The sequence below is a fragment of the Aspergillus campestris genome, assembly GCF_002847485.1.
Source record: "Aspergillus campestris IBT 28561 chromosome Unknown P168scaffold_3, whole genome shotgun sequence".
Lineage (NCBI taxonomy): Eukaryota > Fungi > Ascomycota > Eurotiomycetes > Eurotiales > Aspergillaceae > Aspergillus > Aspergillus campestris.
The window spans coordinates 1,332,985-1,346,282 of record NW_020194338.1 but is presented as its reverse complement, the minus strand read 5'-3'; the positions used below and the strand labels follow the sequence as shown (position 1 = coordinate 1,346,282).

At 50.9% G+C, this 13,298-nt stretch overlaps 4 protein-coding genes across 4 annotated transcripts; 1 reads left to right on the top strand and 3 right to left on the bottom strand.

The window, feature by feature from the left end:
* Positions 1 to 421: 421 nt before the first annotated feature.
* P168DRAFT_339883 (uncharacterized protein) lies at positions 422 to 3,189 on the bottom strand (the record flags this gene model as incomplete). Its single annotated transcript, XM_024841782.1, has 4 exons — positions 422 to 574; positions 994 to 1,657; positions 1,915 to 2,584; positions 2,643 to 3,189. 4 exons carry the CDS (start codon positions 3,187 to 3,189, stop codon positions 422 to 424), a joined length of 2,034 nt encoding a protein of 677 aa, XP_024695201.1.
* A 1,378-nt stretch (positions 3,190 to 4,567) lies between these two features.
* Positions 4,568 to 9,611, bottom strand: P168DRAFT_325458 (uncharacterized protein). Its single transcript, XM_024841002.1, has 16 exons — positions 9,198 to 9,611; positions 8,214 to 8,294; positions 8,104 to 8,150; positions 7,666 to 8,042; positions 7,560 to 7,612; positions 7,007 to 7,503; positions 6,899 to 6,954; positions 6,670 to 6,848; positions 6,416 to 6,615; positions 5,953 to 6,313; positions 5,805 to 5,889; positions 5,687 to 5,745; positions 5,417 to 5,633; positions 5,200 to 5,317; positions 5,052 to 5,143; positions 4,568 to 4,969 (listed from the first exon to the last, which is right to left on the bottom strand). The coding sequence occupies exons 1-16, from the start codon at positions 9,303 to 9,305 to the stop codon at positions 4,650 to 4,652; spliced, it is 2,850 nt and encodes a 949-aa protein (XP_024695200.1). The 5' UTR covers positions 9,306 to 9,611; the 3' UTR covers positions 4,568 to 4,649.
* P168DRAFT_116012 (PaaI family thioesterase) lies at positions 9,323 to 10,308 on the top strand. The gene is made up of 2 exons (XM_024832587.1): positions 9,323 to 9,618; positions 9,688 to 10,308. The coding sequence occupies exons 1-2, from the start codon at positions 9,484 to 9,486 to the stop codon at positions 10,105 to 10,107; spliced, it is 555 nt and encodes a 184-aa protein (XP_024695199.1). The 5' UTR covers positions 9,323 to 9,483; the 3' UTR covers positions 10,108 to 10,308.
* A 122-nt stretch (positions 10,309 to 10,430) lies between these two features.
* Positions 10,431 to 13,261, bottom strand: P168DRAFT_309512 (phosphoribomutase PRM15). Its single transcript, XM_024839307.1, has 10 exons — positions 13,088 to 13,261; positions 12,952 to 12,996; positions 12,805 to 12,883; positions 12,404 to 12,723; positions 12,324 to 12,346; positions 12,038 to 12,218; positions 11,704 to 11,993; positions 10,970 to 11,652; positions 10,653 to 10,919; positions 10,431 to 10,594 (listed from the first exon to the last, which is right to left on the bottom strand). Exons 1-9 carry the CDS (start codon positions 13,106 to 13,108, stop codon positions 10,759 to 10,761), a joined length of 1,803 nt encoding a protein of 600 aa, XP_024695198.1. The 5' UTR covers positions 13,109 to 13,261; the 3' UTR covers positions 10,431 to 10,594; positions 10,653 to 10,758.
* Between the last annotated feature and the right edge of the window lie 37 nt (positions 13,262 to 13,298).

Below are 13,298 nucleotides of genomic sequence, written 5' to 3'. Positions count from 1 at the left end.
TTCACTGACGCGCAGGTAGGGGTCCGAAATTGGCCCAGGGTCGGGCGGCAGGATTGATTTGTTTCTTTACATTATTGGATGGTGCATTGGGGCTGCAGGGGTACCTACAGGATTAGTTTGCGCCACCGTGTGATGTTTGCTTTACAAGACATCGAGTACACGAAGATTGGATGAAAACGAGGATAACCTAGGAGTATAATGCTGGTTTGGTGCTCCGTGTCTGTGACTATCTTGCGCGTTCAGATCCCTGCTATATGGTATTTGAATGGTGGCGCGAACCTACCTTGGCTAAGCAAACATATCACACCTTCAATTCCAAAAAGCGCTTCTCTAAGCACAGCTAGCCCGTCAGTAATTCATTACATGTTTCGCCGTTGGAAACGTGACCTTATCTAAATCCATATACAATGTCATCCGCTCTTTATCCTGCTGTGACGACTGATGGCACGGTGGCATCTTTGCTTCCCCTATCCACGGTCTGGCCCTTTTCTTCAGGGGTTTCAAGCTTCTTCTGCTGTCCGAATAGACCAAGCTTACTAGTGGTCCATGGCCTGTCTGGTGGGGAAGGGGATACCTATCAATAAATATCACTGTGGTGAGGCTAAGAGTGCTAACATCAGGGTATCCAGCTCGCCATTGTTTTAGCTATCCGCACCAGCACAACCACTGCTTCTGAGAGCAACAAATAAATTCCGTGGAGCTATAATCTATAATCTATCAATGTGGTTCCGAATGCCTACAGTATCTGCAAGCTCTAGAAACTTCAATGTTTCGAACAAATAGTTACTTCGAGATGACCAGGGACCAGGAACGCCTTAAACTAAATGACAGAAGGAAAACTCCGATCTAACATAACCTTTCACAAGCGGACGAGTTCGAGATAGTTCCAGGCTCCCCTAATGCCAGAACCTTCACACGCTTTCGTATAGGCGGTCCAGCCCCTCGCGGCCTGTGGAGCTCCTCTCGCTCCCCAATTCCCACCACCCCGCTCACAGAGACGTCATCCAAGTCTTTGCCCTGATCGTGAAGCTGCGCGCCAATTCTCGCCAGCGCCTTCGCATCAAACATCAATGTCCACGAAGGCGCCGAGTAGATGAATCTGGCTAGGACCAACAGCCCGGCGACCTGAAGGCAAATGAGGAACGAGATGACGATTAACCCTGGGATTGACTTTTCCGGCTTCAGAATTGTGGAGCCCTCTGAGGTGTATATCTTCCTGGACTCCGAGAGCGATACCTCGGCAGTTGTCATCAGCAGCGCTTCGCTAGCGAAGAAGGCTGTCAACTCCAAGAGCTGCTCTGCGGCGGCTGGAGAATGCAGCATTTGCATAAAGCCTCCAACGAGCCCCGGGAGGAGGAGATACTTTACATACTCTTTATCTGTGTCCACGTTGGCACACTGGTGTGTTAGCAAGTCATGGCTCAGGTCGCTGTCTCGGTTGTATAGCATAAAGGGAATGATTGAATGGTGGCAAATGTGGAGGGCGGTCTGCTGTTGTTGGTCCTTGCTAGCCTCTCGCGCTGTGTGAAGAAGAGTTCCGTTGCCAAAGAGGGCCAAGGCGGCAGACAACAGCGGCCCAGGGGTTTGGAGCTTATACGTCCAGAAAGGATCCAAGGAAGCTTCAGATGTGAAGGGGTCCGACTTAGGTGGTGGCTCTCTATATTCGTGTGTGTTATTATATCTGATATCTGGCCCCGACGAGGCCGGGATCCATGGGGGAAACCTTACTCCTTTATGGGCCAATACGTTTCCCCTCTATTGATGCCAAAGTCGTTGAAATTGCTCTTCATTGTTTCCGAACTTGGCCAAGTCCTGAGCATTGGCTGATAAGAATACTTGTTCTGATAGTTCCCCAACTCGAACCATCCTCTCCTTGATGTGGCATCGCAGCGCATTGTGAAGTTTTCGGCAGACCTTAGATTCATATTAACAGTCTCATGCTGCCGAACTGTGTCTACATTGACCTTGGTGCGCATCCAAAGACGCTCCTTGATTTCCTGCTTATCCCGGGTGTTCTTCCAAGGAAACCGGTCGTAGGTGCCCTCACCACAAACTGCAACTTCCAGAGCAGGACTTGTGAAGTTCGTGATAAAAGGTCTGTCTCCAGCACAATGGTCCGGAAAGTTGTTGTCTATGGTGCACTTCACATCGGTGTCCATCCGGATCGCATGCTCGCGAAGGACGCCAGTCGTGGTACCATTTCTGAGCGACGATATAAAGTAGCGGCGCTTCTCGTAATCCTCATCCGGTGAAAATTTGCCACCATAGTAGAACTGAAAACTGTTCATCAACTGATCTTCGACGGGATAGTTATCGTCCTCGTGAACTTGTCGCCATAGGTGGGGCTGGACATCGAGCCGCCGGACATCGATGATCTTATTGCGGGTCCGTTGGATGACTATATTCTGCGGGCACATCTCAAGGACCTGCGGTTCCGGGTCATAGCCAACGACCTTCGTCTGTAAGTCCAGCGTATCGCATGTCGGGTCGTCGTTACTGGTTGCTACGGGCTGGTCATCACATGTGATCACGGTCATTGTCTCGTCTTGGACTAAAAGCTGACGTAAAGGAGGCTGGATGGCAGCTGTAAAGGCAAGTCATTCAGAGATTGGTTCGAACATCAATTGAGTCATTGCGCGTACCCAGAAGAATGAGCAAAGCCCCATACCCCAGATACCGAGAAGACTGCTCTTGGCTTGGTTTCCTGAGCGCAAACCACAAGGTGGGGATATCTGTCCAGCCCCGGTCGGCAAGAGCAAACATCTGTCGGATATTCAGGTCTTGGCTCGCTTTACGACGCTGGGTGTAGATGACCGCACCGTAGGCCAGAAGAGCCGAGACGATCGGGACCGCCAGAATCGAAGCAATATTATGGAGAATATCCGTCGCGGTATTCCAGCGTCGCATGACATGAATGTCGGTCATCGAATAACCCCCTGACTGGTTGATATATGAAGGTTTCATGATCGGGCGAAACATCATAATGCAGGTGAAGATCCACGGGAGGATCAGCACCGGTAGATAGAGCAAGAGAAGCCACAGGGCCCGCTTCCGGCGCCTCAGATGGTGGTCGGGTGTGGTTTCATGCAAGCCCTGCGTCTCTTTCATCTTGAGAGTGTCCGCCGGTGGATCATCATTCTGCTCTTCGGGTCTGGTCTGGGAGCTGTTGGAATCATGAGGGTTATCCATGATGGAACCATCGAGTGTGAAAAAGTAGAGTCGAGGGTGTTTTTGGCAGTTACTGAGATAGATTTCAGGATCTAGACGTCCAGCTGTCCCAGTGCAGATATAAAAGACGGACGCGTTGCCCCACAGACACAGCCGCGGCGAAGTCAGCCTTGCCCTAGACAGAGGACACAGACGACTCCTTTGCTGGTGCAAGATCGGCAATCCAACATCAACCATGGATATTAGTGGTTCATTAGTCTTCTTGTTAATTTTTCTTGCCACCTTGCACATCCTCCACGCTTCATTGGCAAAGTTATATAACCACTCCGCACACAGGACCCTCCTAGAGGTACCATATCCACGCCACCCAGCGTCACCCTCATTCTCTATCAAAGAAACTCACCGCAAGCAAACTCAACTTGAATTAAACATGCCCAAGGCAAGAACCATCAGCCCTTGCCGTGGCTTTGTTCCAGAACGCGACATCTCAACTCTATCGACTTTCCTCAGGTTTGCACGAGATCTTCTGCATGTCTGGCATGCCTAAGCCTTGCCAAATCTCTGAGACAGAATGCGCTCCATCAGATATCTCTCAACTGGTCGTCTTATGTTCCATGAATTGAAGCTGTTGGTGGAGAGAGTCGGTATGGAACTGAGAATACTCTGCAGTGGCTTTTTCAGTGGCTATTCTACTTTGTCAGAGTCCATGAATTTGGCTTGAACCATGTATAGATCATGGCCATTATCAGAGTATTAGAATTCAGCTATCACGCAGGTGCACACTGATCTGGTCTCAGCTATGGTATGATCGGTAAATAACTATTTTTATACTCTGTAGTTCAACACAAGCAATCACTGCTGTTATCAAATCTAATCTGATCCTGTTTGATCTAGGGCTTGAACCTCGCCACAGACCCAGACTTACCAAAACACTCACCTCCAAACTCGCTATTCACGGTTAGAAGTAAATAACCAATAGTAACATCTCGCAGACCCCCCAAGCTGCAAGCAATCGCGAAAATCCACTTTGGCCCGCCTGTCCAAACGCGCCGGCGCGACGAGCCGGAAATAGATATGAGCTCAGTTCCTATTGTAGAGCGAATGGTATGTGTCCTGTTTACTCAGATTCATCGTTTGTTCATGGTGTATATACTCCGTAGCAATATGCGCCGGCGTGTGTCTATAAATCGTGGAAGAATGCAATCGGTCGGCATGTCGGCTGACCGACAGCGTCTGCAGAGTCCTTTTTCCACTGTTTTCCATCTTGTATTTGCCACCATCAAGCAAAGGTTCTCCATAACTCTGGATAGCATCAATTTCGTCGCTAAGGATGCGTTTCCATTCCCTTCCTCCACATAAACACTCTAGTGGGAAGAAGAATATCGTATTATCTATGCTTCGCAATTTGTATCTTGAACGTCCTACACATATCTACACCCCAATCTTGGACCCCAATCAAGAGGAGCAATGATTGAACCTCCTTAGTGCGAAACCAGCCCCTCCAGAACAGCCTGAGCGCGCGCAGCGCTTTCCAGGGCACGACTCACTTGACGGCCCATTTCTTCCGCCAATGCCGGAGCCTGTTCCGCCTCTGGAGCCTCCCCATCCGCAAGTACCACCGCCCGCACGTCTCTGATTACCATCTTCACGTGTTCGTGGACCTTCCGCCGTAAGTCGGCGAAGTCCGCTGTCACGGCGGACTTATACATGTCCCGGCTTCTTTGCCGGTAGTTTGCGAATAGTCGAGACTGCTCCAAGTGGTCGTGGATGATGTCTTTGCGGATTTTGTCTTTTCCTGACTCTATAAGTCAAGCATGAGAATTCTTGGATGAGTCTGTGGAATTCATGCTGATGTTGGTAGGAGATGAGAGGGGAAGACGTACCAAACACACGATTGCATTTTATATAGGCAGGGTGCATGAGGCCTGCCATGACGGAACTAGCGTGTCCATAAAGCGTGTCTCTTTTGAGGAGGCTTCTCGGTACTTAGCATGACATCTGTGTGAAGCCAGGTAGACTGGAGGATCTCACTGCAAACTCTGAATGATCCTGGTAAAGGCGTCTTGAATCTCATCTGTGATGCACTTCTGTCTGGCCTCCAAGCCGGTGAGAAGGTTTCCAATGGCCTGGGGGGCTAAATTCCGATGCTCTGAGTTGAGGAAGGTCAGTATAACTCCTCCACTTTTCTTTTCTTATCTTCCCTTATCTTGAATATCGATTGATGTGAAGAGAAATATCAGGTACTCACCTGCCAGTGCACGCCGCATCCTATCAAACGTGCGAGAGGTATCTAAACCCAAGGACTCTATACTTGATTCCGAATATTCGATGATATGATCCCAGCCTGGGCCGAGATATTCACGCGGCTTCTGGGCCAGCGACTTGTTCCAGCAGTAGCGATCTTGTGCATTGGTGCTGTAGGTCCCAAACTTGCGACACCACGCGGCATAGGTCCCGGAATGCCACTGGATCAGCGACGAGTCAGCTATATACAGATAGAAAGAATGGAACACCTCACTCCTCTCCATTCCTCGCTAACTTCTACACAATGCTCTGTCCACTCGCTGTCACAGACCCCTGTGATGTGATTAGAGATCGACCGGGTCCCAATTCACGGCCTGGGGACACAGACGTACGGATTTTGTTGATGATATCTTGAGCAAATATATGGCTCAAGTTTGCATACGCCTTTCTAAGATACGCTTCGGGCGAGATAAAATCCTATCAAACCAATAGTGTTAGTGGATCCATGAGACGCCGCTACAACGAAAGAGTTGGTGTTACCTGACGAAGCGCCGCTTCTGCATCCCCTAGCGCGCGTCGAAGAGTAGCAGCTTTCTCTACCATGACGGAATCGACCCCGGATAACGTCCACTGGCGCAGCGACGTCAAATGCGCAGGTACTTGATGCTCCAGAAAAGCGGACGTGGCGCGTAGTTGGGCATCCGCTGGCACCAGCCGGCAGTAGCTGCGAAGCTGTCGAACCCCACTGAGCTGAAGATACGCTTCCGAGTGCTCTTCGGGATTATCGCGGTGCTTTGTGTACAACGCATTGCTGACGCAGAAGACCCGGGTGATCCCGTCTCTGGTGGCTAATTCGCGCGAGACTCGTGTGTTTCGCTCTTCGACCAGGAATTGTTTTCTCCTGTATGCGGGTTAGAATCTATGTGGGTAGTAGACATGTGGTAAGGGCCTTACTCTAGCTTGAGCGCTTTTTTTCTTTCCCTATGCAATCGTCAAAACATACTCAGCGTGCAGTGATTTGATGACGGACCTCAGTCTCTCCATTTCCAGAACAATCCTTTCCTTCTCCGCGGGGGTAGCCTTCTTCTTCAAATTATTGGCGTCTTTCTGCTGGACTTTGACTTGGAAAATGCCTTGGTTCATTTCACGTACTCGCGGAGCTATCGGCGATTGCTCACGGGCGGTTTCTTCTGCGGAAGTATCCTGATCGTACGGAGTCAAACGTTATGTTTATGCACGATACGAGAGCAATCCTACCTCCGACCTCGTACAGATGATATGACGTGGTTGATCGTCCCTGCATCGGTTGTTAATATCCGAGATAGTCTGGTCTGTGATGCAGCGAGCGATGTTAATCACGATGAACACTTCGTCGCAGTTGTGGTTGAGATAGTGCTCTGTGGCTCGAACTCTCGCATAGTTCATATCTCGCAGCCCTGACCATGTCAGTCGCCTCGCTTTCATGACATCGAGAGAGGTAAAATACCGGGCAGATCCACCAGGACCAGGCCTGTACGCAGGATGGGCGCATCCAGATACACTCTGTCAACCCCATTAGACGAAGTCCAAACAAGGTGGAAAGTGGTAGACGCACCTGATCGATTTGATGAACGGCCACAACGCAGGCCTATTCCCTCCAAGCGAATCGGCCGTCAGAGCATCCAGCTGCTGCTTGCATTCGTCCAAGCCAGCACACACCACCGAATACTCCAAACTGGCCGGACCCCCTGGTCGATGGGCGGAGCCTAGAAGAGCCCACCGCTCGAGCCGGTCCAGAATAGCCAGTTCTGCGCCCTCCTCGTCGCGGGATACGTAGTCCAGACTCATTTCGGGCTCATTTTTGAATAGCGACTCTAGGGCTTCCCACGCGCGGTCGGACTTCTCTCGGCAGCTCGTCTGCTCTTCTGATGATCGAAGCTGTCTATACAGGGAGGGGGTGTGGAACTGGCGTACGCTCTGCAAAACCTCTTCCAGCAGCTCTTTTACCTCGTCGGTGTCCATGAAACTGGCTTCGATTGTGTATGGATTGTGATTGTTGCCTGAGTGTCGGAATTCGGTTACCACGCAGGTGCACGCTGATCCGTCTCGGCTCTGGTGCAATCAGTCAATGGATAATCTTATACGTCGCAGAGCAGACGAGGCCATACCGAGCGTGTGAGATTTTCCTGATCGAGAAGCGAGTTGATCACCGAGCTCTTTCCTGCCCGAAGTTTAGATCAGTGGTAATCAGAGAGAACAGGAATAGAAACACACCAACGCCTGAGTCCCCGATAAATCCCACCGTCCGAGTCTCGGGGTATCTGAACTCGCTCATCTTCTTCGTATCATTATACAGATTGTGAAGACTCGTGGTTGAATTGCCAGTCAATCCCGATAGGCGCATTGTATGTGCCAACTCCCGGAGCAGGGTCTTGACCTCGCTCAACCCATCTTTCAGCTGCCTATTGTATATAGGCGCTGAGGAAAGTCGCTCTTCGTGAGACGCGTCTGCTCGATTGTCCGTGTCAATCGACGTCCGACGGGATAGAGTCTCGTCCGCTTCATTGTCTTCATCTTCCGTCAAATCCACAACGGACGTAAACGGACGGTCGGTGGAAGTCCGGCTAGACGTAGATTGGATACCTGGGTCCCTGTATGTGCTAAAGAGGCCTCCTCGATTAACACGATTGGGAGTGGACCGTCGTGACCTACTTGAACCGGGGGCTCGGCGCGATCGTGGGACGAGGATTGGCCTTTCTCTAGAGGTCGAATCTGGTGGGTTCCTAGATGGCCATGAGCTATTGAGATTTAGATTGCCAAACAGGGACGTGGGTGTAGGCGATGTCCTTGGGGCCTGTGAGGCGGGTGGGGTCCGGTAGGAGGTTGGTGACGTTCCGGTGCTCCTACTGTGTGATGATGATGCTGATGATGTTGATGGAGTGAAGATCCCCCGTGAAGACCCCGGTGGTGAGGTCCCTGGGGAGAACGAGAACGCGAAGTTCGGCGTCGGTATGTTCATACTCCAGGACATATGTTTCTTTCTGTCTTTATTCTGTCCAAAGGGGATTATTCACTTTGAAGGAAAGAAAGCCTTACTTATATTATGGGTTCGCAAGTCCCGTCCCTCCCTGCTAAGGCTACTTCAGCCCCGCTTTGCAAATCCCCTAATCCCCTTAAAACGGCAGGTCATGCATGCTGCGCCGCATTTTGTGTTCTGAAACTGAGCGGTTCAGAGTGTCAGCGGCTATATGTTGGCTATCGTGGGTGGATGATCCCATGTCTGTCTAGAATTAGGAACCTCGAGAGCGAAGGGACATGATTGTATCCCCCCAGACTTCGCAACGAAGGCACAATGGTTCATTATGCCAGTCCAATCCTTGAGTTTTTAGGAATTTCAGCTCGTGTGGCCCCCACGAGGGTCATTTCCGTTTTCTGATGGTGTCTTGATTATCCCTGCTAGGCTCTCGCGCCATCGCGGCGGGGTTGTTAGTGCTAGATTGTCGAAAAAGGAATTTCGGAAGGAGACATAGGATTAAATATGTTGACTCTATTGCTACCTATCTTTTTCTGCATCAGAGATTGTATCGCAGATGATCTTGTCTCATGGGTGACCTGATAGGGAGGGGTATATCCATATCAAGTTAGCTCATGTCTTCTCATTTCTATACGAACTCTGTTAAATGCGCGTTCTAACCTTGTCCTGCATAAGCTTATGTAGAGGCTCGCCGGGGAATCATGCCGGGCTTTGTGGATTATATGAACTATTCGATAAATATGTGACCATGCTCTATAGAGTCCTATCACACCTGCTGCGTCCCTACCGAGGCAGCAACGGCGAATCGGCTTCCTCTACAATCGCGGAGACGCGGGGTATCACTCATCCTGGCACGGATTCTATAACCTGACCAGTACATGCATGCATTGAAAACAGGTTTACTGCCTTGGATGGCTTGGTCGTTAACCGCCAGTTCCCACGGACACCCAGCCGCCTGGGATAAGAAGCTTCCATTCCCTTGCCCCTTCACAGAGCACGCTCATCGTGAGACAGCAGAATAGCTTAGAAGCTTCCCAAACATCTTCACCTTGCCCGATATGTCCCCCACTCGAAGCAAATACACAGCTGACATCCTGGCTCGACCCGGTCTCACGTTCGACACGGAGATCCGTGATCCCAAACAACGCATCCAAGCATATATGGACGCATACAAGCAGAACCCCCCCTCGAAGGTTGGTTAGTCGATAAAATCTGGTGAAGCACAAAGAGAAAATGAAAGAAGTAACATACTCAAAATCCAGAGCATCGATGAATCCCTCCTGCGAGACCACCTCGAGCTTATAGACGCCTCCGCAGGCCCCCAAATCAGCGCCTCGTTCCGCATGCGCGTGAGTCCCGAGTACTGCAGTCGCATGGGGAACATGCACGGCGGACTGATCTCGCTCGTCTTCGATCTGTGCACGACCATGTGTGCGGCCCCGGCTGCCCGGAGCAACTTTTGGACATTCGGGGGTGTGTCCCGCACGTTGAATGTTACTTTTCTGAGGTCTGTTAGGCAGGGATCGTGGGTGAGGATTCACTGTGAGCTGTTGCATATTGGTTCGCGATTGTGTATGACTTGTCTTTATTTCCTCTTCCCTTTTCTCTACCTCTGTCCTCTTGGTTGTTTGTTTGCGTTAGCTTGTTGGGTGCGCTTCTGGGATACTGACTTCTTGATCTAGCGGCGATTAGAGGGCAGATGACGAATGAATCCGACGGAAGGTTACTTGCGGTTGTGGAGCACAACAAAGCCAGTGTTGCACTTGGGGAAAAGAGCAATATGTAGATCTGGAGCTGGTGCTTGTGTGGTGGCTGGTCCTGTAAATCTGCCGCATTAGTTTGGAGAAGCATGTCAGGGGTTGCGTTTCTGTCATTAGGGCAAGCTTGTCCGACGGGTTTAGGAGAAAGGTGCATATTTTACTGCGCTCTTAGTGGAAATATAGACCAAAACAAGTGCTACGTCGACTAATCCATCCCCAGAGCTTGAGTGGTTGTAGAAACGTCTGGGGCTACACAACCGCGGATGGAAATCGAATATGTGGAGTATCTAGCCGTGGGTTGGCTGCCGTGTGATGTTCAATTGTAGTCAATCGGAGGGTGCTAGCGTCACTCATCAATAGCTTGTGCTAGAGACTTATGAGGCTCTGTCAATCAAGTAGACAGGTGTTTCTACTTGGATTGGTCATTGATTGGCGTTCTTTGATCGAGGGATGCGATATGTTCATACTATATTGTTTGTCCTTGATGTTTGGGTCTGTGTAACAGGTGGCATATACAAGAAGAGAAACCAGAACTCGACTATGGACAGTGAAAATGAAAGGCTGATGGCTACTCTATTCCAGCTGGAAAATATGCCCAGACGATGTGGGCATCTGCTTGCTGTAGGTCATGGACGGGGCAAAAGGCCGCACCCATTCATCCAGCACAGCGAGGAAGGCATCGCAGACTGCCTGCACAGCCTCGTCGCGAGATGAGCCGCAGCTTTCGATATAGACTGACTCTTTGTTAGCTTTTATTTCATCCGAGAGAACTGCGGGCACCTACGCTTGACTTTCGGTTCCGTCCCCGAGGCCCGGATCGTGAACCGCACGTCGCGGTCCAGCCATAGGGTCAGCATCTGGCTGCTCTTGTCTTCTGGCAGGGTCGGTCGGTGGTCCGTTGTGCCAGAGTCATAGCCTTCCGTCATATCTCGCCATCTCAAAGCCTTGAACGACCCGAGGGATTTCCCAGCCCCGTACGGCCCACTTCGGATGGCCCGGAAAAGAGCCCCTGTAATATCTGGGCTGGGGGATCGGAAATAATTATTGAGGGTCTCGAAGTGTCCGTATTCTTTGAACAGCTGCTGGAGCTTCGTGTACGGCGTGAGCCCCTCGGAACTCCACTTGGCTTCTGCCGCGAGGAAGATCATTGCCGCCGCGACACCGTCCTTATCGTAGCAGACCTCGGGGAACATGAACCCCAGAGCCTCTTCAAACGCGAAAGGGACATGATACCCAGTTTGTTCCAGTTTTTGCCCCATGTTTCCCATCCACTTGAAGCCAGTCAGAGCTTCTTCGTAGTGGATCCCTCTGGCGGCGGCCATCTTTTCCAGCATGCCTGTGGACACGGCGGAGTTCAGAACTGCCGCGGGCTTCTTGCTATCGCTAGCCTTCTTTTCCAGCGAGTCAAATAAATACGAAGCAATGAGCACCCCGATATGGTTTCCCGTGAAAGTAAACCATGACCCGCTGCACGGCACGTAGTTAGCCCTGCACCCGAATCAGGATGGGGTTACCCACTTGATCTTCTCAGCAGCAGCAAAGCGATCTGCGTCCGGGTCGTTCGCAATAATGAGGTCTCTGCCTTCTCGATCGGCGGTCTGCATAGAAAGGTCCAAGGCACCAGCTTCCTCTGGGTTCGGGAACGAGACTGTGGGAAAATCCGGGTTTGGCTCCAGTTGCTCAGCTACTGCTGTGAAATCATCAATGCCTACGGAACGGCATAAATCCGGAAATACCAGGCCACCAACACCATGCAAAGGAGTGTATATGAAGGGCCTTGGTTTTTGCCACTCAACCGCAGTCGATTTCTAGAAACGTAAGCTGGCGCTCCCACGAGGTGTAGTAGACTTACAGTGTACTCCCACACTGCTTTGGTGTACTGAGGCAGAACTTGCTGGTAAGCGTCCGCGTGGAGGAGCTTGCTCGGTTGCAAATCTCTCCATGCATCAGACCACGGCACTAGATTTTCTTCAATCGACTGGGCAATTTCCAAATCCATGGGCGTGTTGATCTGGGCCCCATTGTGAAAATAACTGGCGAATGTTAGACGGGTTCAAGCAACGCAGGTTTGCAACTGACACTTTGTAGCCTGTAGATATTTAGCGGGATTCTTAGATAAAGATGCCAGTGGGCATTACATACCGTTGTCTTGTGCTGGATTCTATAGACACAAGTCAGCGTGTCCATGATGTTATGGTTCCAGTTGGATCAATCTTACATGACTCGCAGTAACCATGATCCCTGCCGCTGCCCGCAGATGGGTCACGCCGAAAGGCACAGAGGGAGTAATTGACGGCGGGGAGTAGAACCAGACTGGTATTCCCAGCGAGATGAAAGCATTTGCCGCTAGCGCAGCGAATTTATCGGAGTTGTGACGCGCATCGTGGCCAATGACCACCCCGCCGGGTGCGATGGCTGCATGCTTGTCCTTGATGTACTTGGCTAGACCCTGAGATGCCTGAATAACTGTCAAGCAGTTCATGCAGGAGAAACCAGCTGCCATGCGACCCCGCAGTCCTGCCGTTCCGAATTGGATGCCTATCTCGTTATTAGCAGTAGATACGCCAACGGTCTACTCCGCCTCGTGGGACTAGGCCATGGTAATGGAGATCTACTCACGGTGTCCAAGCCGCTGTTCTAATTCAGCCGTGTTTCCGGATTCTTGGAGCTGTTCAATCTCCGCCCGTGTTTTGGGATCCTTCAACGGTCGTAGGAATCAGTCCGTGTCCATTGATTCCGTCGAACATTACGTAGATCGTCACATACTTGATCCCATTCCAGCCATGTCTGGATCGATTGAGCGAGGGAACCCTTCGAGACAATCGTCAGCGATCCACATCAACCCCATCATAAGGTTTGACCATGGAAGGATTGGTTGGTGTATCAGAAAGGTGGGCCATACCTCGGCCGCAGTGGCAGACATGATTGATCATACGATGAGCGTGTCTGCGCGGGGTGATGCGAAATAATGCCGATGTTGAGTGATCGGATGAGTTGTCTATATGAGCACCTAGAATACCTAGAGCCAATCGAACCTTATCCAAGAGTAGTGGCGTGAAGCCGGAATCAGGGCGAGAATATCTACAGACGACAAGAGGGGAAGATACGACGAT